At 47.1% G+C, this 24,729-nt stretch overlaps 1 protein-coding gene across 1 annotated transcript in view; it reads right to left on the bottom strand.

Annotated features, from left to right (window-relative positions):
- The window catches only part of CSMD2 (CUB and Sushi multiple domains 2), a 678,376-nt gene that overhangs the window by 287,844 nt on the left and 365,803 nt on the right, over positions 1-24,729 (bottom strand). Inside the window, exons 9-10 of the mRNA XM_052636874.1 lie at positions 23,948-24,072; positions 14,141-14,262 (exon numbers count right to left, since the gene is read on the bottom strand). Coding sequence (XP_052492834.1) covers positions 14,141-14,262; positions 23,948-24,072 — 247 coding nt within the window. The remainder of the gene's footprint in view (positions 1-14,140; positions 14,263-23,947; positions 24,073-24,729) is intronic.

Here is a 24,729-nt window from a genome sequence, read left to right as displayed (position 1 = left end):
CAGGAGGAGCCGGATGAGGAAGCGCTGCCTGTCATATCACAGACTTGGGCTCTGTCCTCCAGTAAGAGATATAAGTGAAGGTGTGGGGTGAGCTTTTTGTTTTAGGAGAAACAGCATTGAGGGCTGGTGGAAAATGTCTGGGCTGTACAGAAGTGTGGGTGAAGGAGGATGTGGGCCTGCAGTGGTTGGGGGCTGTTACAAAACAGGGGATGGAGGGACTAGAGGTCCTGACCTGGAGGAGAGAGACTCTAGGGCAGAGGCAGGAGCAGCAGCACCAAGCCCGCCTGGCCCCGTCCAAGGGCAGAAGGTGGAGACGAGAGGCACTGAAAACCAACCCTGTGACTGTCAGAACTGTCCCACAACGAAAAGGACTGTGTTCAGAGGTAGTGAGCACCCCAATCACTGGTGGTAAGTATCATGAGGAGGGGATCCTGCTTGGGACTCTCAGATAGTTTTAACAAAAATACTAGACCTTCCTGATAAAAATCCTCGTTGGCTATATGGACATGTATTCCAGGGAGCAATCTACAGTGAGTGGGGTAGCCTTTGTTATTGTTGTTTAGTTCCTAAGTTGTGTCTGACTCTTCTGTGATCCCATGGATGGTAGCCCACCAGGCTCCGCTATCCATGGGATTCTCCAGGCAAGAATACTGGAGTGAGTTGCCATTTCCTTCTCTATGGGATCTTCCCTACCCAGGGTGCAAACCCGTGTCTCCCGCATTGGCAGGCGGATTCTTTACCACTGAGCCACCTGGGAAACCCAGGGGGAAGCCTTAGTCCCTGCAGCTTTCCCTCCAAGTAGGCAAGCTCATTTCCCATATTCTCTGATGACCAATCATCATTGGATCGTCTGCTCAGGATGGAACCAGCTTCCTATCTCTTACTGTCCCTAATCCTGCCCCACAGAATGATGTTGCCATTTCCTAGCCTGGTACATAAGGAAGGACCCTTGGCTCCTGCTCCCTGCTGCCATCCCATCATACTGCCTATGTAGCATTCTCTCATACCAGCCCATTCATGACCCTGGCTTGCACAGTCCCCTCCCTCGCCCCCAGCTCTCCTAGCAATGTCTCCACATCCTTGAGCTCTCGTCCAAGGGCTCCCTGATTGCCCTTCCTCTCCTCTTTATGTCAGGACTTACCTGCTGTACTGTGACTGAGCTGTTTACCTGGTCTCCCAGGTAAACTACTTCATGAACTTCCTGGAGGGCAGGGGCCAGTTCTCATGGCCTTTGATCTGCCAGAACCTGTTAGCGTGCCAGGCACATGCCTGGTGCTCAGACCACGCTGAATGGGAAAATACTTTTCAAACCTTCCCTCAGCCTCCAGCATGGATGGATCTCCAGGCTCTTGGGTCTCTCACAGGAGACACCACCTGGAACAAAGGTCGGCAGACTGTTCCTGTCCAGGGCCAGGTAATAAGTATTTGTACCTGAGCATCTTATATGCAGTCTGTTGCAGCGACCCATCTTTGCTGCTGTAGCGTGGACACAGCCATAGCTGCGCCTGTTCAGGCAGCATACACAGCCACGGTCCACGTACACTGATGCGCATGCCGATGAGCATGGCTGTGTCCCAACAAAATTTAGTTTACGAAAATAAGCAATACACTGGATTTGGCTCAAAGGTGGTAGTTTGCAGACCCCTGGTCTAGGAGATTCTTTGAGACACTTAATCACAGGTTTTGATCATCTTCTTTTGAGATACTTCGTTAGCGCAAGAGCTGACACCTATAATGTGCTCGACTGTTCTGAGTATTTTACAAACATCAGCCTACTAAAGACTCAGGACAGCCATGGGCACTGTGAAGACCTCCATTTTACAAATGGGAAAGGCCAGGCGTAAAGACGTTAGGTAGCTCACCTAAGATCACACAGCTAAGTGGTAGACCTGGGACTCATCAGGCAGAGGCCAGGCCCTTACCACCCCACTCTACCGTCTCATAGCCTCCCAGGGAGGCCTCAGGCCCATACGATGGGGGCCGTGACTTATCCTCTCAACCTTCCCTAAGCTCCTTCTCTGGATCCCAGCAGCTCAGACAACACTTGCTCATAAAATACTCTAACGCCAGCTGTGCCTTCTGCAGACCCAGAGGCCTGGCCTCCGCAGGGAGAAGTCAGGGTCCTGCCTGTACATTCTTGCCACCATCACTCCTTCCGGGAAGCCCCAGGTCACCAAGCCAGTGCCAAAAAAGGGAGTATGTGATTACTACGTCCAGGATGGGAAAACATCGCCTTGCAGGCCAGAACCCAGCGCCATAAAATGTTTCACATCAGCGAATAGAGCACCATTGACGTGAGCTGCATTTTAGAGCATCTGACCCCAACGTGGAAGCTGATTACACCGAGCAGTCAGCACAAAACACTCAACGTTGAAGCCTTGGGATGGGCCCCCGGTGCGCAATGTGCCGGCGCTTTCATTTGTTTCCCTTTCTCTCTGGCCTTTGTTTAAAGATACGATCCTGTAATGATTCATTAACTAACATGCAGATGAGTGAAGCTGGCAAAGCGTCTTTCTAAGGCAGCAGAGTGACAGCGCATGAAACAGGCGTGATTAAAGAGGCACGTGTGTGCACGGCTCAGACACCCAATTTGCACCCATTAGATAAATGAATAGAAGAACCCTTCGCTAGGATGTAATTACTGAGCACTGAGCGCCCGCCATGTGCCGAGCACCGAGCTAGCTGCAGCCTGTAGGTTACCTCACTTGTCTGACGATGTGGAGCAGAATCTAAATGCCAAGGGCATGGTACAGATGGAGAGTGCTGGAGGATGGCAGAGGATGAAAGACGGCCACACAGAGGAGGTGGGCACGCTGGGCCCTGCAGGCAGAGAAGAGTGTGGGCTCCATCCTGGAGATGCTCGGGGAACGAGGACCAGCAAGGGCGGCTAGGGGGGTGAGGGGAGGAGACAGCAGCCTGGCTGAGTCTGCAGTTGGCTTTTGCCTCGCAGGCCAGAGCAGGTAGCCTGGACTTGAGGGTGAAGATGGGGGGAGGCTGTCACTCAGCATGGAGGGAGGGGCTGGGGGCAGAGAGCCCTGCCAGGAGGCCGGTCCAGGGTCCAGCAGCGGCAGGAGGGCTTCGGGGAACACAGCCAGCTATGTTCACTGCAGGGTGGTGGAGGGAGTCGAGTCCTGGAGACTGCACCCCTCAGGACCTTGCTGTCTTTCCCAAGACCTGTGGCGGATGGGAGTGGGACCATGGAGGGTGCCCACCCTGGGCCCGGAGGACGTTCCTTGCTTCCTGAGCATCATCCAGGACCAGCTAAAGACAGGAATCCCAGTCTTAGCCTGTGCCCGAGGTTTCCGTGTGGCTGCAGAGGATCTGCTCGCTCTTAGGCATGTTTTGGGAAGCGCCAAGAGACCTAGACTGAGACTGTTTTGTCCCGTGACTGCATTTCTATAACCGCCTCCAGTCTGCTGCCCGCCCTTCACTCTGAACCCCAGACTCTGTGCCCAATGACCCTTTTAGGGTGAGGGTTGGGTAACCATGGCTCTTGGGCCAAATCAGGCCTGAGGCTTGTTTTTGTTTGGCACCTTGAGCTAAGATGTATTCTTACATGTTTGAAGGGTTAAAAAATAAGCACTACAAAGAAGGATGTGCAACAAAAACCTCACATAGTCCTCAAAGTCTGAAATATTTATGATTTAACTCTTTGCAGAAAGTTTGCTGACCTCTGACCTAGAGCAGTGGTTTTCCAGCTGGGTTCTCAGGAACCCCAGGGATCCATAAAGATACTAAAGGGGGCACAAACAAAGGGGGGGAAAAGAGCAGAATGGCCTGGATCTTGCTCCAACCAGAGCAGTTCCTTTGGATCTAGTTCATGGTTGGGATTCTGTGACAGACACAGATAATGGTTCACTCACTGTCCCTCCCACTGCTTACCATTCTTAATAGAATGCTGGCTGTTGAAATGTAGCAATGGACCTGGCTAAGTGCAGAGCTAAGGACAGGGAAGTGACAGGATTCGGGGCATAGGACATGAGCTGAGGAGTTCTCAGAGCATTTTCCCACCTTTCTCCTTGCTTTCCTGGAATACAGATGTGAGGACAGAGGTGGAGCAGCCTTCTTGTGATCATGAGGATAAGAGCAAAGAAAGGCAGAGGGGAAACTAGGAGGTGCTCAAGACACTGAGAAAACTGCTAAACCAGCCCTGGAGTCTTCACTTCTGGACCCCTGGGACATGGGGAAAATAATCTGTGTTTTGTGTAAGCTTCTGCTGAGCTTTCTGCTACTCACAGCTAATTACAACCTAATGATTGTGGGTTCTGAAGAAAGGCTTTTGTTACCACAGAAAAATTAATCAGCTCTTGACCCTCAGGATAAAGCTCAGTTTCTTGCATGGAAACCCCACACTTTTCATGACCCGCTCTTGGCCCTTCCCACCTTGTCAGAGCCCCTCTGCAATCCTCTGCTCCGGGCCTGCTTCCCTATTCCTCCTCAGAGCACCGGCTCCTGAGGGGTGACCTTGGCTTCCCCAACCCTCTGCCTTGGGGTCCTAATGCCGTGGGGCAGCCCGACTATTAGCTCCAAGAACGGAAGGTAATTCCCCTTCCCCAGGCCTGGACCGCATGGTGACTTCTGCAGGGGTCTTGCTGAGGGCCCAGGGAAGGGCTGGAGAACTGGTTCTTGGTGGGGGAGGAGGGGAGGTCGGTGGAAGGGCTGGCCTGAACCCTCAAGAGAGACCTCTCATGCAGAGAGGTCTTCAGCATCTTTGAGAAATGCTTTTGAGGAGTTTGGGTAAGAAAGCTCAAGGGCAAAGACTGAGAAGATTCAGAGGTTGTGGGACTTTGGTCAGTACCTCAAATTGAATTTTGGTGGCTCTGAGAGTCGTAAGCCCTTTCATGCGTTCATTCACTCGTTGGTTGATGGATTTATTCAGCTGTTAATATGCCCTTGCCAAGTGCTAGGCTTTGAAGAAACAACAGAGCCAAGACAAATATGAATACCACCCCAAGACCTCACAGTCTAGAAGAGACACACGGGTACATGGGGAACACAGTGCAGGGTGGTGGGTGCTGAAGTCAGGGCAGCGGGGGATGTGGCAGGCATGAGGGGCACAAAGTCCCATCGAGAGGAGGGAGCGGGCTTTGTCTTCACAGAGGGAGGCGCGTGGGGACCCGCAGCCAGCTCTAGGGGAAGGGGGATGCCAAGATATGCTGGGAAGTGAGGACAACGGTGGAAAGGAACGGGATGTGGGTGAGGACCTGCAGGGACCTGAATGGGTTCCTCTAGAGCCGCCCCCTCACGAGGAATGAGTCGCGGGGGCTCTTAGGGAAAACCTCTCTGATCACCAGCTGGCGTCTTGCATGTGGCCCAGCACAGAACACACAGGAGTAAATGTTTGCGGAACGAATAAGTGAGTGAACACCTGGGCCAGCACAGGGGCTCCTGACATTTGCACAAGAGAGTGACAGCTGCCTGGAGAGCTCTTCCTCCGCTCTCCGGGTCTACACACGGAACAGTGACACGGCTACTCCCCCACGAGTAAGTAGTTGAAACACCGTTCTCTTCGGCTCTGAAGCTCATGCAATGCGCTTTCCTTTCCCTCTCCTCCCACCTCGCTCGTTCTCTCCTGCCTGCCTTTTACTTCTTTTCTAGCACAGGTGAGTTAATGTCCTGGTCAAATGCAGTGAGGATCGTTTGCAAATTGCCTCACGTGGCCTGATTTCATACCGAGACGCTGTGAAAGGAAGGCAGATGTACGTAGGCAGGGGGCACCGACTCAGGCCTGGGTTTCAGTTCCGACCATGAAAATTTCATCAGCCATGTTCTTTTGGAGGCTAAGCTGGAAGGTCCTAACAGGAGGAGGCTCTGGGGCCCAGCGTGGGTGGGGCCGTGCCTGAGGAGCTACCTGACCCAGGGACAGATCTCCTCCAGCACTTGGTAATGTATGCAGACACCTGCGGATCTCCTCCTCTGTACCGCGTGCTGTGCTAACTGCAGGAGAGAGAAACAGATACCGCCCCTGCTTTGGGGGGCCTCTCCTGAGCTATGGGAGAAAGAGATTCTAAACCCAGTGTAACGTCACATGCACCAAACAGAAGAGGCTGATGAAGCGCTGGAGGGACGGAGGCAGCACCAAGACCTGGTGGGGTCTGGAAGGCTTCTCTGCAGAGCGGAAATCTGAGCCGTGTCTCAAGGGCGGATAGGAATTTGCATGGAGGAGAAGCGCAGATACTCTGGGATAGGATGTGCTGGACAGAGGTTTTAAAGGGCCAGCTGTGTCTATGATCCAGGAGCGCAGTGTGGCTGAAGCCAGGATTGCCTGGGGAGAGGTGGGGAGCAGGGCCCTGTGTGCTTTGCTGGGACAGAAAGGGGTTGCTTTTTATCATACAAGCTGAGCTGGTCAGAACCACAGGGATGCTCTTTAAAAGTGCGAGTTCCAGGTTCTCATCTCACCTCTACTAATCAGATCTTTGAGGAAAGGATTTTGGAATTTATGTCTTCAAACTCTCTCCAGGTATTTCTGATGATCAACCAAATTTGGGAAATATTATTGTGGGCAGAATGACTGCAAATACTAAGTTAGCGCAACCAGCAGAGGCAGGACTCCCGTTTCTCCAGACCATCCCAGTCCAAGCGAGACGGTGGAGCTGTGCGCCCAGCAGAGTGCGCCAGCCTCACTTGCTCTGAGCTGCCGCTCCTCTTTCCCCTGAATCTGCCCAACTTCCGGGAGGATGACGGGGGTGGTGTTCATTGTTTTATTCTTAGGTCACCGAGGAGAGATATACCCTTCACCGGCCTCTGCAATGAGACTGTCAGTTCTTGCTCCCACAGGGTAGAGCTGCTCAGCCCATTGCGCTCAGTCGAGGCTGGCATCATGACATGGTTCTTGGCCATTGCCATGGCAGGTCATTGCTGGACCTTGTTTGGAGCTTCTGTTTACCCTTGGAGGCCCCGGTCACTGGAACGTTCCCAGCTCCCTCTCAAGCTCAAAGGAGATGAAATGTCCACTCATACACACAGGTGCCAGGGATGTGTGATCATTCCCTGATTATCAGGAGACCAAAGGGACGTGTGTCACACTAAGTTAACCTTAAAAATGCATCCCAATATACAGTAGGTGCACACAAATATTGCTTGATCCCATGTATGTGGGGTGCCTACAATAGCCAAATTCATAGAATCAGAAAGTACTCGGGTAGATAGATGTCAGGGGTCGGGTGTGGAGGGTGAGGAGCGAGAGTTGGCATGTAGAGTTTAATGGGGCCAGAGTTTCAGTTTGGGAAAGTGACAAATTTGGGAGATGGATGATGGTAAGAGATGCACAACCATGTGAATGTATTTACTGCCATTGAACTGTACAATATGATTAAATAATAAAACAAATGTGATTAAAATAGTATGTTTTATATCGTGTGACTTTTGCCACAATAAAAAATTTTTTTTAGAAGAGACATACGCCCTTTCCTACATACACATATTCTACAGGTAAAACTCTCAGCCCCTTTTCACAATGGTATTTTTCCTCACCTGCTCCTTGTGAAAGGAGCTGCTGCACTCTCAGTCTAATTTGCCTGTCACTCACTCCAGATCCTTCACTCCCCATCCTATAATCCCACATCGTCACTCTCTTCCTCTGCGCTTGCTTTGCCCTCAGTCTCCAACCACACTCAAAATTTCAATCTCCTAAACAATAAACATCGTAAGTAGCCCAGAGCTTTCTGTGCTCCCAACCTCCCTCACGTGCCCTTGCTACTTCCCTCCCTTTACCACAAAGTTGTCCAAAGGGCTGTCCACATGCCTGACCTCTATAGCAACCTGCTCCCCATCCACGCACTCCCCATCCACTTTTGCTCAGGCGGCCAAAGTATTGGAGTCTCAGCTTCAGCATCAGTCCTTCCAATGAACACCCAGGACTGATCTCCTTTAGGATGGACTGGTTGGATCTCCTTGCAGTCCAAGGGACTCTCACGAGTCTTCTCCAACACCACAGTTCAAAAGCATCAATTCTTCAGTGCTCAGCTTTCTTCACAGTCCAACTCTCACATCCATACATGACCACTGGAAAAACCATAGCTTTGACTACATGGACCTTTGTTGGCAAAGTAATGTCTCTACTTTTTAATATGCTGCCCCACAAAGCGCCACTGAAAGATCTTCTTCCAAGGCTAAAGCCAACAGTCTCTTTCCAGTCCCTTTCCAACAAGATGTCTTTCAGCATCACCACTGTCAGACACATCCTGATTGGAAACCTCTTGCTTTTGCAACTCAACTCTCCTATCAATGGCTCTTCCTCTGCTCCTTTCACTAGATCCCAGTCATCTGAAAGGATTGTGTTCCCAGACCCATTCTGAATCTTTCCAATCTCTTTGCTCTTTCCAAGAAGCGTGTTCATTCCTTACGCTTGTTCCCTACTGTGTGTCGATGCAATGATACCCACATCTCTCTCCTGAACCCTGATTAATTCACTTTACAACCAGTGATTCCAAAGTCACTGGATGAAACACAGGCACTTCAGATGCACATGTTTCCCTCTTGACTGCTGCCAAGCTTGTTCCTCCTCTTGCATTTCCTTTGAAAGCCTCCCATTAGTCCAAGTGAGAAAACATGGAGTTGTCATGTATTTGGTCATTGAACAAATGTTTACTGAGTGTCTACTGTATGCCAGACACTATGGTGGTCAGTTGGGGGACAATGGTGTATGAGACCTCTCCTTCTCTCTCCTTCACACATCCAATCAGCCACCAAGTCCCATCTCATTCCCTAATGAGTGTGTAAGTCACTCCGTCATGTCTGACTCTTTGTGACCCCATGGACTGTACAGTCCATGGAATTCTCTAGGCCAGAATACTGGAGTGGGTAGCCTTTCCCTTCTCCAGGGGAATCTTTCCAACCCAGGGATTGAACCCAGGTCACCCTCATTGCAGGTGGATTCTTTACCAGCTGAGCCTCAGGGGAAGCCCTCATTCCCCAGATTTCTCTTAAATCTGTCTTCCCCTCCATGTTTCCTAAGCCTTGGCTGATGACTCCGTTTTCCTTACTTGGGCAAATGCTTCAGCCTCCTAACTGGTCTCACTCCCTTCAATATCCCTCTCTAATATCTCCACTGCTGCCACAGTAATCTTTCAAAAATTCTTCCTACTATTGCTCTGGTACAGAAGAAAGAGTGCCCCTCATCCTTCCCAAGGCTTATCCCACTGCTCCGGGTCCCAACCCCTCCCATCAACTCTGAGACCATGTTCCATCCAATTGGCACAGCACAGCTACTTAAGTTCATGGGCAATGGACCCAGAAAGACTGGCTTTAAAGCCCAGTGCTGCCACTTAATACTGATTATGTGCTGTGACCAAGTTTCCTAACCTTTGACTTGCCCATGATTCAGGTTTTTCATCCACCAAATGGGTATTTTAAAACTTAATTATTTGTGCTATGAAGAGAATGAAATAAAGTCATTTACACAGAAGGCCTCGCTCAGTTCTTGGCATATAACAGGCATAGAATAAGAGATAGCTATTACTGTTATCACAAATAGCCTAACACTTCTACTCTTAGAATTCTGTTTCAGAATAAAACCTAAGCCTCTCTGTCAAGCCTGTGGGCTCACCCTGATCTGGATCTTGCGGACTTTCCAGCCTCACCTTGATACAGGCATGTTGAGTTATTTTCAGTTCTAAGACACTGTCCCAAGCCTCAGTGCCTCGGCACCCAAACCTCAGTGCCTCGGCACAGGTGTCTACTCTGATATCCTCATCCTTCAAGACCCCGTTCAAACGTCACCGCCTTTGTGCCAAGTTCCCCGGTCTTCCATTAGTGTCTCTTTTCTAGACTTCCCGTCACACTCTGGACACAACTCCATTAGCACTTGTCTGAACTCTAGCTTCACGTTTCTACCCATCCTCCTCTCCTGAGTGCACGTTCCTCAAGGGCAGAGATCATACCGACGATCAATGAATGAATAAATGCTAAGCTCATGAAACATACTGTGAATGTGGAAAGGCTGTGATTTTTGCGGAAGGAGAGGTCCCCAAGGTGACCAGACAGGCAGTCCTTGAATGCACTGAATCTCTCCTGTTGGCTGCTGAACAGCAGTAGGAATACACTATGCATTTTCTCTGCTATTTGCAGGAAGGCAGCTCCTACCCTTCAGCCTCAGACTTTGAGTTTCTATACTTATACTCTCCTTTCTGCACTGTATGCTTCCTGGCTCTCCTCCTGGGTTGTGCCAGTGAGGAACCCCCTTCAGTCTTCCTGGGCTTCCCTAGCACTATCTGAAGCCCACTAAGAATGCATGAAGATCCCATGAACAATGTCCTTCTGTATAACCTAACTCTGAGGCAGTGCCTTTCAGGGGGACTGGCTTCAGAAACCCAGGCTGGAGTGACCTCCTGCATGGCCTGTGGGGTGGTGACTAACATGGGGCCATTGACCTCCACATACCAGCCAAGGTTAGGTCTTCTGAAGGCAAATCAGACTGTTTCTCAAAAAATGTTCAGGACTTTCCTATGCTTCACCCTCTACCCCATCTTCAGATTCGAAAGCAAACATAGGTAAGCATCTGTAGTTCTTTAACAATGCCCATGATATAGGCCTCTAGTCAGCAACTTCACAACTTCAAGGTCCTTCTTCTGGGTTAGCCTCCATTTCCACCCCTATGTGGCCGAAGCATCCTTCTCCACTGACTAGGTTCATCATCAAATGGTTTGATAAAATGCGATTCTTCATTTGCAAAATGACTTGCAGAGGAAATCTGTCTCCAGTGTTCCAAGTATTGTGGTCCTAAGCACTTTTGAGCAAACAGCTTTAAAATGTTGAGTAAAATTTAAAAAGAAAAAGAAAGCTTTTTACAAGTTAATTAGTGTTATAAACTGAATTATATTGCCCTAAAACTCATATGTTGAAGCCCAAACCCTCAATATGACGATATTTAGAAATGGGACCTTTAGGAAGGTGACTAAGGTTAAATGAAGTCAAAGGATGGGGCCCTAATCCAGTGGGATTGGTGTCCTCAAAACAGAGGAGAAGATACCAGAACATTTCTCTCTGCATGTACACAGAGAACACAGGAAGACATGCTGAGAAGGAGGTCATCTGCGGGGTCATCTATGAGCTGGGAGTAGATCTCATCAGAAACCAAGTTTGCTGGCATCTTGATCATGGACCTCTAGCCTCTAGAACTGTGAAAGAATGAATGCCTCTTGTTAGAGCCACCCCATCTGTTATATTTTGTTATGGAAGCCCAAGAACACTAGGATGGCAAGAACTCTCGGAGTCTAAACCCCAGTGAATGTAGAGATGCAAAAGTTGATTTGGAGCATGAAGCACATTTTTTAAAACTGGTGAAGTAGAGCTTTGATTTTCAGGGTCTTGTGGAGAGGGGGGAGCAGGAGACAAAGGTCAGGGCCCCCCAAGGTTGGGAACTTCCGATGACATCCCCAAACAAGGTTGAACTGGTTAAAGTTGCACCCTTAGTGTGAGGTTGAGCTAGAAACAGGCCTACTTCCTTCTCATACAGCTCTGCTAACCTCTGAGTAGATCTGAAGGCTGATTGTTTATTTCAGATTTTGACACTGAATGAAAGCAAATAGAAAACTTCCTCTGAGACTCTCTCATGATAAATCTGTCTTCATATGGATTTGCAGCCTTCAGATTACTCGGGTGGTTTGAAACCTTCATACTGAGAATTTAATCTGAAGAGGTTTCTGACTGTTAATGGCCCCAAGCACAGAACAGTAACAAATACACCAGTTTCTACCCAAATCTCAAAGAATTCCCCCACAGTTTATGATTCTATCCACATAGTCAAAAATTATACAACAAAGAAAGAAACATGATTCTGAGGGCAAGAGGTGAGAAACAGCTGGCAACAGAGTGAACCTTGCAAAGATTTCATATACTGAGATTAAGAGACACAGAATATAAATAAATGCCCTTAATATATTTAAATGACTTAAATATATGTAAGGAGCCAGAGACTATAAAATAAACTCAAAAGCAATCAAAAACACTAAACAGGCTTTCGTAAATGCAAAATACTAAGATTTGAAATTAAAATGAATCTTCAGAGAATGAATTCAACAGAGGTTAGACATAACTGATCGAGAATTCTTGAGCAGAATGAGAGAAAATGATAGACGTTAAGGAAAGAAGATAGAATGAGCCACATTAACATGCCTTGTCAGACTTCCAGAAGCAGAAAAGAGAATAAAGAGAGACAACAGTTGAAATGGCAATAGCTAAAAATTTTTCCAAACTGATGAAAGATGTCATCCATAGATTCAAGAAGTTTAATGAAATCAAGTAGGATAAATACCAAAATATCCACAAGACATCCGATGATCAAACTGTAAAACACTAAAAACAAGTAGTAGGATAGAAAGAGATGAAAAAGTCTGAGTCATTTTATGAGGCTAGCAATATCTTGGGCTTCCCTGGTAGCTCAGAGGGTAAAGCATCTGCCTGCAATGCAGGAGACCTGGGTTTGATCCCTGGGTCAGGAAGATCCCCTGGAGAAGGAAATGGCAACCCACTCCAGTACTCTTGCCTAGAAAATCCCATGGACAGAGAAGCCTGGTAGACTACAGTCCATGGGATCGCAAAGAGTCGGACATGATTGAGCAACTTCACTTTCACTTTAGCAATATCTTGATACAGAAATCTGGCAAGTGTGTGTGTGTGTGTGTGTGTGTGTGTGTGTGTGTGTAATGTACATAGAATATATTTTATTTTGTTAAATCTGTAATATATAACAAAACAGAAGCAAAATCACTATGTAAAATGCTAGCAATTCAAATATAGGTATATTTTAAAAATGATAATACTAAATGACCAGATTGGGTTTATCCCAGGAATACAGGGTTGGCTTAACATCAGAAAAATCAAAGTGGAATTCACCACACAGGAGAATAAAGGAAAAAAAGCCTATGACTATATTAATAGATGTAGAAAGATGCTCAATAAAAGTCAACATCCATTCACAATACAAGCTTTTAGTAAACTAGGGTTAGAAAGGAACTGTAAATTAAAACAAAACTTTAGCAAACATCATACTTAATGGTGAAGAAGTAAAACAACCTGTTTGACATTGAACAAAGGCAAAAGTGCCTACCATCGTCACAATGATTTGACATTATACTGGAGATTCTAGGTAGAACATTGGGGCAAAAAAAAAGGTTGATGAAAAGGTATAAGATTGAAAAAGAAGAAACAAAACCATCATTCTTTGCAGATTATGATTGTTTTATGTAGACTATGCTAAAAATTCACAGATAAATTACTATGGGATAGCTGAACATATAAAAATTAATTGCATATCTAACCACTATGCAAGAAACAGGTAGAAAACTAAATTTTAAAAGATATGATTTATAAAAGCAACAACAAAAATATCTAGAAATAAATGTATTATGAAATGTACAAGATTTATAATGAAAAAATTTTACAAATTTATTGAAAGCTATTAAAGAAGCCCTAACTAAGTAAAGATATACCATATTAATAGACTGGAAGACTTGGAATCATAAAGGTACCAGTTCTTCAATTTATCTGTACTTTTTGTATAATTTAAAATTCTAACAGGTTATTTTGTGGATCTTGGCAAGATACTTATCAAATTTATTAGCAAACAAAGGGTACTTCACAGGAAAAAGTACTAAATGAGAAAGATGGGAAAAATGTATAGAGCAGTACAAAATGATACATGGCAACACAGAAAAGCTTTAAGGACATAATTTTGAATAAAGCTAATTAAGACTATATATCAATACAACATGATTACGTTTACATGAAGTTCAAGTACTGGGAAGCTAAACATTGCATTTTGAGGGATACATACTTATGTGCTAACTATAAAGAAAAGCAAAGGAATAATAAAGTACACAGTTGAGGTAAATGGAGGCCTGAGGCTTAGGGAATGGAATGAGGTTACTGGGGGACAGATCACTAGGATATCTGTGGGGCTTTCTGTTTTCCCTTGAGCTGGGAGATGGCTACACAGTTGTGTCTTGTATTGACGTTCTTTATATCATATTTTACAAGTATGCTTTTGTATCAACTTGATATTTAATAAAAACAATTTTTTAATAATTGTCTTCAAAAAATCTATGAGGACCAAGTTCTGGGTTTGAAATCCCCAGTAGAACAACGGTCTCCAACCCAGTCCTGCCCACAGAACACGACCCGCCCTCTCTGCGAGCCTTACCTTGGCGGGGTTGAGTGCCGTGATGATCCACACACAGTGTGCGTTGTTGTCATACTGAATGGGGAAATTGGGGGAGGTGATGATGCCCGAGGGGCCTCGAAGGTGGGCATCACACATGCGGGCTGCAGAGAGGAGGCGGAAGACAAGCATTGTAGTTTAGACGAGGACCAGTTCCCATCCCCACCTCCCAGCCCCGGCCCAGAAGAGCTTCAAGTCTGTACATCGTATCCCAGATAAAACCTTCTACTTCCTATTTCCTTCCTCCATAGTTCCTAGTGGGCTCAAAAGTAGTCACAGTTCCTAGAGCACTGGGGGCAGGGGTAGACCCCACATGCCCTGGCCTGCTGCTCTCTAGGCAATGATGGACTTACATGGTCCAGCTCAGCAAGTCCCTTTGTCCGGGCTCCACTGTGACCCAGCACCACATCTCTACCAAGAGGATGTGGACTAGTACTCCTCACCTTGACCTCAAGCTAAGCAGATCCCAGACACCTTTTCACCTGCTAAGCTTTTTCCTTCTGCTCTGCTGACCTTTCCGCATTTTCCCATGTGCTCTCAGGTCTGCTGAAGGAGAATCTCAGGGTGTCCTTGTCAAGGCCACCCCCACTAGGTATCAGAATGTCTGTGCCCAAGAACTCTGCAAGGCCCCTGGCTTAGCCTGGTGCCAGGCACCTGGAATGATTTCAGGGACAGTGAAGTACTTTCCCAACCCTTCCCTTAGCATGTGCCTGAAATAGGCTTTTGACTGGAAGCATAAAGATTCAAGGTGAATTAGAAGAAGTGCTCTCCTCAAGTAGATATAAAGTGTTATCAATCACAGCTTAATTTAATTAAGCTCTTTAAAATAGCTTCTAAACTAATTAGATTAAGTAGTGATTGATACCAGTTAAGGTACTACATTGTATCTAGGTGTTTGCCTTCTTTAAAAACGCGTTCTTTAGTTCCAGCCACTTCATTCTGCAATGTTAGCACTCAGCTATTTTAATAAAAAGTTCTATGAGCCTGTTCTGTTGCTGCCCACATGGCAATTTATCCTAATTGTAGGTAAAGTGCCTAACAGTAAAGAAATAGTGAGCAAACTCAACAAGCCTAAGTATATAAAATGAAAGTGGCATCAAATCTGGTTTCCTCTGATGGGACAGCATATCCTAGAACTGCTCTCTGTGTGCGGACAGGGCCCTGATAAACCTTTCCCAGGAAACCCTTCCTAGGAGGGCCTGGGAAGGAAGCTCCCCAGTTCCTGGACATAATTAATCTCTTCTCATTTCACACACTCATTCCTGCACTCATTCATTCCCACATACATTGAATGCCTATTACAGGCCAGGCTGAGTGCGGGAAGAGAAAAATGTCTAAGGCACAATCCCTCTTCTCTAAAGAGCCGCTAGCAAGCGGAGAGAACAGATGTGAAAACAGTTACAACTGAGCAGAATGAGTGTTGTTAGGGGGTTACGTGCAAGAGACCCTGGGGCAGAACTGCCCCTCCTGTTCTATGAGCTCACACACTCCACTGGGGAAGTTCCTTCTGTCCTTCCGGTTATTCATCCCAGTCCTGAACCTGAAGGGTATTCCTCTTCATCCTGAGCTCAGATATTGTTTGAACCAAGTTTGAACCAATTTCTAGGGGAATCCTCTCCCCTACTCCTCCCTGTGCCTCTGATTGCTTTGTAATTCTGTCCTGAGAAACACTGACATTCACTGGCTGGACTTGATACAACTCCACCTGAAGTCAGATTGGCATGGTGAGGAGATAGCAGGCTATGCATCTGGGGCTTGGCATTTCGGGTTTTGTTGGTTAAGTCTGAAGTGAAAGTTTAAGCGTTAGTCACTCTGTCATGGCTGACTCTTTGCGACCCCGTGGACCGTAGCCTACCAGGTTCCTCTGCCCATGGAATTCTCCAAGCAAGAGCACTGTAGTAGGGAGCCATCCCCTTCTCCAGGGGATCTTCCTGATCCAGGGATCAAACCCAGGTTTCCTGCATTGCAGGCAGATTCTTTACCGTCTGAGTCACCAGAGAAGCCCTGGTAAGTTAGAAAACCTCTCTGATTCTACTTCTTCATCTGTAAAATGGGACTAGTGATATTGACCCACTGAAGCATGATGAGGGTGAAATTCTATGAGATCTTGGATATGAAGGCTCACCCAGGACCTGGGACATTGTCAATATTTAACAAAGGGAAGCTGGGATGGTGGACTCAGATGCCATGTTCATTCCATCTCACAATCTCCAAGATTTCCCAAGACCGAGGATCTTTTATTCTACCTTTTGTGAGGTTTCTTTATAGGATTTCCCCCCCCGCCCATGACCACATTTGAGACTGACATCATCACTAAACAAATTAGAACAAGATAATCAAAATCAAAACTCTAATGCTAGCCCACCATTGCAAAGCGGGCCTGAGGTGTCAGAATGCTAGCCCTGCAGGGGACCCTTACAAGCCTCTACTGGTACCACATTACACCTCTTCCGGAGATTCAGGTTTTGCTGCCAAAAGCCCTCAGCTTCAAACTTAATTTATCTTGCACTTGTTTCCAAAAATTAGATGGTATTTGCAGTTTGTTGAAACGTGGTGAAGGTAATTAGGGAGAAGAGGTCAAAAAGCCATTTACCACTTTAAGGGCTTAGAGGGGTTTAATTAAAATATTATACTTGGCAGCTAGTTAGCATGGAGCACCTAAAAATAGATTTGGGATGAAGAATCAGCTTCTTTTCTGCTCTGCTGTCTGGGTAAGGTCGGGAGGTCTGCGGACAGACAGACTTCCCTCTGAGCAGCCAGCCCCTGGGATCCCACCAACAGGTGGATAGTTCATTGCTGCAGCCTACACGGGCTGGAGAAATGGTAGATGCTCAGACAGTGACTGAATAAATGAATAGACACCAGCTTATGTTTCTGTATTTGCCTTTTCCCACCAAATAAATGCCCTGCTGGATAACTTTCAGGAGGTTTTTTGGGACCTTCCAAGCCCAAGCTCTGTAGCCAGTTCCATTGTTTCTCTGAACATCACTATACCATGGAGCAGGGGGCAGTGTTCCAGGGGACTTTAGGAAGAATAATTTAGACCCACAGCCATTGCTGGCATCAAAACAACTTGGTACCAAAAAGAAAACCGCTCTAGATGCAAGTGCCTCTGGTCTTTTATCTTCTCCCCAAACCTTATTCCCAGCCTGCTCCATGCCGGCTTCACTACTTTCCCCTACTATCGACCTTCCCCCTCATCCTTTCCACAGCATTCTCTCTAGAACCACCTCCTGACCACCAGTCCTAGGGCAAACAAACTCTGCGTAGTAGCTGTAACGTCTTCAGGGGCCGCCTGCTCTAACTCTGCCTAGACTGGAGCCCGTCTTCCCCTCGCGGGTCCACCACTTCCCCTGCAGCGCTTGGCAATGGAGGGTTTCCTCCTCCCTCTGGTGTTCCCTTCCACAAACAACTGCTAACGCCCTGGAGGACGTTTTCTTTGACCTTCATCTGTATCTCACTCCACTGACACCAACTTTCCACCATCAGCTCCCTGTCTTCTCTTCCCAACTTGGATCTCATGGTCCACTGTTAGGATCATTTTCTCGCAAATCCACCTCAGTCCTTTAAATGGTTGCCCGGAAGACATCAATTGTGGATGAAGCTCTCCACCTACTTCCTCCAGCCCTTCCCCAGTGCGGTCAAGCTTTGCTGGCGAAAAATCACCTGAGTAGGAGGATGCCACTATAAATTCATGATCACTCACCTCAGAGAGTTGTGGATATTGTCCAGCAACTCTGCCATTTAGCTCACTCCCCTACTCTGTTCAAAGCCCTTTCATGCATCTTGCACGTCCCTTTGACCTCTTGCCCTTCCCTCACCTCCCTTCCACTCAAGTGATGACCTTGCTTCAGTTTTTGTGGGTGAAACAGAGGACATTTGGCAGGTGTGCCCTGCCTCTCATCCCTCAAGTCTGCAATCCCGTCTGCTTATGTTTTCTTCTTCCTTTTGGTTCCAACGGAAGAATGGTTCCTTCACTTTTCAGAGGTCAGCCCCTCCTCCTGAGATCAGGTGCTCCTGCCGAAGACAAACCATGTTCCTACCATATCCGGAGCCTGCTGTTCTGGGACCCGGGAGAGTCCACCTGTGAGATCTTAAACCCCATCACCTGGTTCCTCCTCCGGCTGCTTCCTCATCCAGCAGAGTAACTTTGGTCTCAACGCACCCCCTGGTATCCTGAACCCTTTGTCTCTCCAGACTCCTGGCTCCCTCAGTTCTCCCCACCTCTCCATCCCCTCCTGACCCTTCCTCTCACTACTTAGTCTGGGCCGCAAGACCCTCTCCAGCAGCTCCCACCACACTCTCCTATCTGCCTGTGATGAATTCTGTTGTCCGTCTGTATCCCTGATCCTGGGTGCCGCGGGGCTGCAGGAGAACGGTGGTACCCCCGCACGCAGATTCATGAGTTGCCATCGTATCGGAAGCTTTGGTCCAAGTCTGCCCTCTCCCTTGCCTTTGTCCTGCTTCCTTGACTGTTCCTTACTGGGCAACTCCAAGCACCCACCACTTAGTGGAGCCACTTGACCCCGGGGGCTGCCTTCAGGTTTTTGTTGTATTTGACCTTTCTAAAGTGTCTGACCCTACTGACTCCTCTGTCTGTGTGAACCTTACTTTCATTGGCTCCCATGATGCCTCTGGCTCTTCTCCAGTACTCTGACTGATTCACGTTATACAATAACTCCCTAAAAGTGGTTGTTTAAATCTGTGCAAAGAATATACAATATTTTGCATAGTTTTTTGCAAATTTTTTGTGAGTTCATAAGGAGACCAAAATGTGTTTTAGCTGCTCAGCTGTGTCTGACTCCTTGTGACCCCACGGACTGTGCCCGCCAGGCTTCTATGTCCATAGGATTCTACAGGCAAGGAAACTGGAGAGGATTGCCATTTCCTTATCTAGAAGATCTTCCTGATCCAGGGATCCAACCCTGGTCTCCTGCATGGCAGGCAGCTCCATTTGAGCTATAGGAAAGTCTCTGAGATCAAAATAAAGGTTACCAGAAAGTGTGTGTAGGGGCAGTTGTTCTATGCGATTCTATCTAGTGTGTTGACTCTGAATTGGTGTTCAGGTGAATTTTTCAAGTAGAAGTATGGGCTTTTGGTCAGCAGTGGAATTCCAGTTCAAAAGATGAGCTTTGTGTCCTTGGGCAAGCTGGCAGACCATTCCAAGCTTGAACTAAACATAAAATATTGATATTACCTCTTTCCTTGTAAAGAAATTATGAAAAATGCTTATTGTACTGCTTCATACAAGTATAAATAGCTTAATAAATGGAATTTTTAAACATTAGCATATATGTATGGGTCAGGGACGCAGGGAATAATGGGACATGTATTCTGGTGCAGTCAGTATATCACCCAGCAGAGAATAATGACAGAGGAGGAGTGACATGCGGGAGGGGAGAGGGAAGGGGGGAAGAGAGAGGAGGGGAGGGGGATGAAGAAAGAATTCTGAACAACATTAACGTTTAAAGGGGAAGCCCAGGAAGCTGATCCAAGGAGAAAGACGATCACCTGTAATTTTCATGCATTTAATTCAACGTGTGCATACTGCTATATTTACAATGGATAACCAACAAGGACCTACTGTAGAGCACAGGGAACTCTGCTCAGTCTTACATGGCAGCCTGGAGGGGAGGGGAGTTTGGGGGAAAATGGATACATGTGTATGTATGGCTGAGTCCCTTCACTGTCCACCTGAAACTATCACAACATTGCTAATTGGCTATACTCCAACATAAAGTAAAAAGTTAAAGAAATAAATAAAATACTGGGTTTCATATGTAAAATAAGTTTGACAAGCCCTATATTATAATACCTGTCTCTGGGCCTGAACTGAATTAGTATAATGTTATAACATCATTTCATGTTGTCCTCAATCTCCTCTGGATGATCAAAATTTTCTAGTCATCAACTGAGAAGCTTATTTCTTCTGGTCAGAGGGCAAGAAAAAAATAAGGCCTGTGAATTCTTAATTTCAAATTCCAAAATGAGGGCACAGTTCCACATTGTTCATTCATTTCAATCACTGATTCATTCAGGTTGTCCGCAAACATTTGCTGAGAACCTATCATTTGCCGAGCCCCATGTTTTAGTAGAATTAATTGTGTGGAAGATGAATGTTTAAAATCAAATCATATTTTAAATGCATTAGACAAAAAATAACATCACTATGTGTGGTGGTGAATCCTTTTCAGACTGTGGTCTTTTGGTAACCTGCTTATTAGTGGAACTATCATGGAATTCTGAGTCTTGTCCCTTTCTATTTTTAAAGTGGGTTTAACTTAAACTCTCCATTAAAAAAAAACAAAAAACACTTGTAGAATAGTGAAAGTCAAAGTTGCTCAGTCGTGTCTGACTCTTTGCGATCCTACAAGGGAAATCCAAGAATACTGGAGTGGGTAGCCTATCCCTTTTCCAGTGGATCTTCCTGACCCAGGAATTGAACTGGGGTCTCCTGCATTGCAGGCAGATTCTTCACCAACTGAGCGAAAGTAATTCTGAGTAGTAAAATATAAGAGATTTTGAAAGAAAAATGTTCAAAACTGCCAGAATTAAAGGACTTCTGGATTTAAGATCTATCTCAGCCTTTGGTTTTCAGGGAGGACCAGGACAGATTATCCAAGTCCAAACTCAGGAACCTCTGCTGCTTTCTTCCTCCCTCACAATGACCTTGGGAAAGAAAGAAAGAAGGAGAGAGTGACAGGAAGGTGAACATGCTTCGGAAGCCCCTCTCCACTACAGCTGGTGCTGGTCACTTTCTGTAAAATGGCTTGTTTAAATCTGGCAAGCACTAGGCAAAGGAGGTTTTGTTTCCCCAGTTCACAAATGAGGGCCCTGTGGCTTCAAAACATGAAGAAACCTGCCCAGAGTCAGCAGGCTGACAGGTGGCAGAGTAGGGCTCTAAGATTAAAGCCAAGGTGGGCTTTCCTGGTGGCTCAGATGGTAAAGAATGCCCCTGCAATGCGGGAGAGCTGGATTAGATCCCTGGGTTGGGAAAATCCCCTGGAGAAGGGAACAGTGACCCACTCCAGTATTCTGGTCTGGAGAATTCCATGGACTGAATAGTCCATGGGGTCACAAAGAGTTGGACATGACTGAGTGGCTCTCGCCTTCACTTTCACTTTCAAAGTCTGGTTGCCTCCCAAGGTGTGTGACTGGACAGGACGGTGAGAGATCTGGGACCCATAAGAAAGCTGGAGCCACGAGAGGCTGTGGGTGCACTCCAAGGCGTGGGCAAGCTACATCCCCTAACAAAAACTAAACAGCCATGCGCACAGACTCACAGATCCACTGGGTTCATTTCTAAATTAGGCCTTCCATGTTCACTGCCACAGTAACGCTGTAAAGCAGTGCTCTATAATCACTGCCTTTTATTTATTTTTTAAATTTTATTTTTAATTGAAGGATAATTGCTTTACAACATTGGTTTGGTTTCTGCCACACATCAACATGAATTAGCCATAGGTATACATATGTCCCCTTCCTCTTGAACTTCCCTCCCACCCTTTCCCACCCTTTCAGGTTGTTACAGAGCCCTGGATTGAGTTCCCCAAGTCGTACAGCAAATTTCCACTGGCTATCTATTTTACATATCGTAGTGTATGTGCTTCCATTGGTCACTGCCTTTTAGCCAAAGCAAAGAGATTCAGAGAGGTGAAGAGATGGGCCCAAGGACACCCAGTTAAACGATGGAGATGACTGGATTTACACTCAGTTCTGTGTGGCTCTGTTTTCCGGGATTTTTCCCCACTTCCCAGGGATAGAGGATGGGATGGGAATGGATGTGAAAAAGCTCGGCCTGATGCTTAGTCAATAATGTGGCAGAGAATGCAGAATCCAGTGGGTCAAAATCACTGGAGGGGCTTGACTGGGGCACACAACACATCTGGAGAAAAAGATGAGCCTGTTACTCGACTGTGAACTTTCTTCTGAAACACCAGCCCTCCCCCACCCTGGGCTTCTGGGTGTAAACACCCAGCATTACTGAGAGAACATCCTGCCTCCAATGAAAAGGTTCTGGGGAGAGATCAGATCCCACCACTGCCTGAAGGCATTGCTGTTCTGGCTCCTCAAAAGGAATTTGGAAATGACCGACTGGCAAAGCGTCCCTTGATCCTCAGACTTGATGATTCTGTGCCTGTCTACTCGGCGGGTGTCTCGGTTCCCTGGAAACGGAGTGTTGTGCTATTCATATTTATTCAGTCATCCATTCAACACATGCTGCTGAGCACCTACTATGTGCCCAGTCCTATTCTAGGCAGTGAACAGAACAGATGTCCTTGATCTGCAGAGACATTGCTCGAGCACAAGGATGTTTGTTTTCTTGTCCAGCACTTCCCAATTCATAAAGTGTTTCCATATCCACAACTCCATTTGATCTTCACCTTAGTACAAGATGGGTTACCCCAGTAGGAGCCATGAGCTACATTTATAAGTAAAAAAAAAAAATAAGCCCAGGGAAAATAGGGGCTTTGCTGAATTGCCTGTGGCCAGCTGGTGGCAAAGCTGACAGCAATACCCAAGAACTCTTCTTTTGTTTGAGTTTTTAGAAAAAAATCAGCTAAGTGGAATTTTTGAAATAACTACAATCAGTCAGGGTGCAAGGCACACTATTAACGGTGGATCACAGGCACCCCAAAGCTGAGTGGCCATGAGTACATCTAAGGTTTATTTGAGAGATTTCCATGACCCGCTTCCAGAGCTTGTTATCAACACAGTAAAAACAGTGGGTCTCAGCTCCAACTTGCCCATTGCTCAGGGGTGGCAGTGATCTAAGTTCTCATCCCAGACCCCATCTTACCCTGCATGAATTTCATTTTCATGCATGTGCCTGGAGAGAGGCAAAGGATCTCCTTAAACTGGAAGGATTAGGAACGCAGTTTGAGCAGGCAGCACACTTTCTCTTCCAAGGGGGTACGCAAAGGAGTAACTGTTGTCCGTGCTCACAAACTCTAGAATGATTCCTTACACTTGCATCCAGAACCCCTGAGTCCTGGTCATGTGTGCAAACAACGGAAGAAGAGAGATACATGCAGTGTGGGAAAAGAAAAGCTGTCTAGTGGAGCCCTAGGGAAAGAGGCCAGGGGCTTCTCTACCCTAGCAGCAGCTGCTGTCCTGCCCCAAAGAAGAAATACACCCAGGTCTGTTATTTTAAGATCATGTTGGGGAGGGGGACTCAGCCAGCCCAGATTTGGTGCTTGTGATTCCTGGGACGGCAAGACCCTTGAGAACAAGATGTTCAGGTGTGGGGCTAGAAGAATCCCACAGAGAGTAGCGTGAGGCCCTGGTGCGTGTTACTCCTGCAGAGATCAGAGGATTCTTTCAGAGGTGAAAGGTCTGCTTATTGCTGAGTATATGAAAAGAAACAAAGGCACTGAAAGAGAGGTTCAGGATGGCTATGTGCTGTACTGGAGGGATTCCAGGTGACATGATACACGCTGACTTCCCTTTGCATCTAGGTGTAGCTATAATGTCCTGGTACAGTGGGCCAGGAGCCTGTTCATGTATGACTGCCAACTAGACTGTCAGGTCCAGGCAAGGTAGGAACCATGCCTCTCTCCCCCATCTCTGTATACCCTGCTCCTCTATAGGCCTATGGTACAAAGGAAGTGCTAAATAAATGTGTTGATTTCATTGGCCAATGGGTGTCAAACCTAGGGCCTGGACAGCAGCGAGAGGGAGGTAAGCCAGTCCAGATGAGAGCCAGGACCCTGGTATCGGGAGCTGGGCTCCATCCCTCACGCCCCACCCAGTTTGTTGGCCAGCCTCCCTTTCCAGGGACCTGCTTACCTCGGCACACTGGCCTGTGGTCGCTCCAGGCTGCAAACATGTCACTGACTTTCATACAGGTGATCCGCTTGGACCCTTGCAGGTCATAGCCCTCGTTGCAGGTGAACTGGACACTGGATCCTAACCTGGGAGACAAGGCATGTCCGTGAGCCCCACCCCTAGGCCTCCCAGGCCCACCCCTGAATCCTTCCTAGTTCCATGAAGAGCACCACGCCAAACTTTATTTCTCTCCTGGCCCTTGATCTCTGCTCCACCATTTATCACTTAAAACCTTCATTGGAAGGAACACCTGCTCTTCATCTCTTTTTTGGAGGGGGGGCCATTTGCTTTTAGGATTGAGTTAAAGGTGACTTTGTGAGCAAAACAGCAGTCCTCTGAGATAAGCATCAATTAGGACAGCTAGGCGTGGGTGGATGACACCCAGAAATCTTCACGAAACTGGACGATTATGAGAAGAGGTCTTGTTAGTTAGAAACTTTACAAAAGGTACCATCTCAGTGCCCTAGGTTCTCTGAGATGATAGGCGGTGTGAGCTGCCTGCTGCCTCATCATTACTGATCATGGTGGCCCTTCGTACCCTGGGTATAGGTCTGCCGGGTGACATTGGCAGTCTACAGCCCTCCCCTCTCCCTGAAGGTGCGGCACTATTCCCAGGATTGGACAAGAGAGAATGTTAAAGGTCAAAGCTCTTCTCCAGGAAGTGAGCCCATATCCACATGGTCCCCGCTAGTCCATCTCCAGGAAGGCCAGCTCCTGTCTGACCCCTGAGCCAGGCCACCCGC

Source organism: Budorcas taxicolor, chromosome 3 (assembly GCF_023091745.1).
Source record: "Budorcas taxicolor isolate Tak-1 chromosome 3, Takin1.1, whole genome shotgun sequence".
NCBI classification, from domain to species: Eukaryota; Metazoa; Chordata; class Mammalia; order Artiodactyla; family Bovidae; genus Budorcas; species Budorcas taxicolor.
This window is presented reverse-complemented; position numbering and strand designations above follow the sequence as displayed.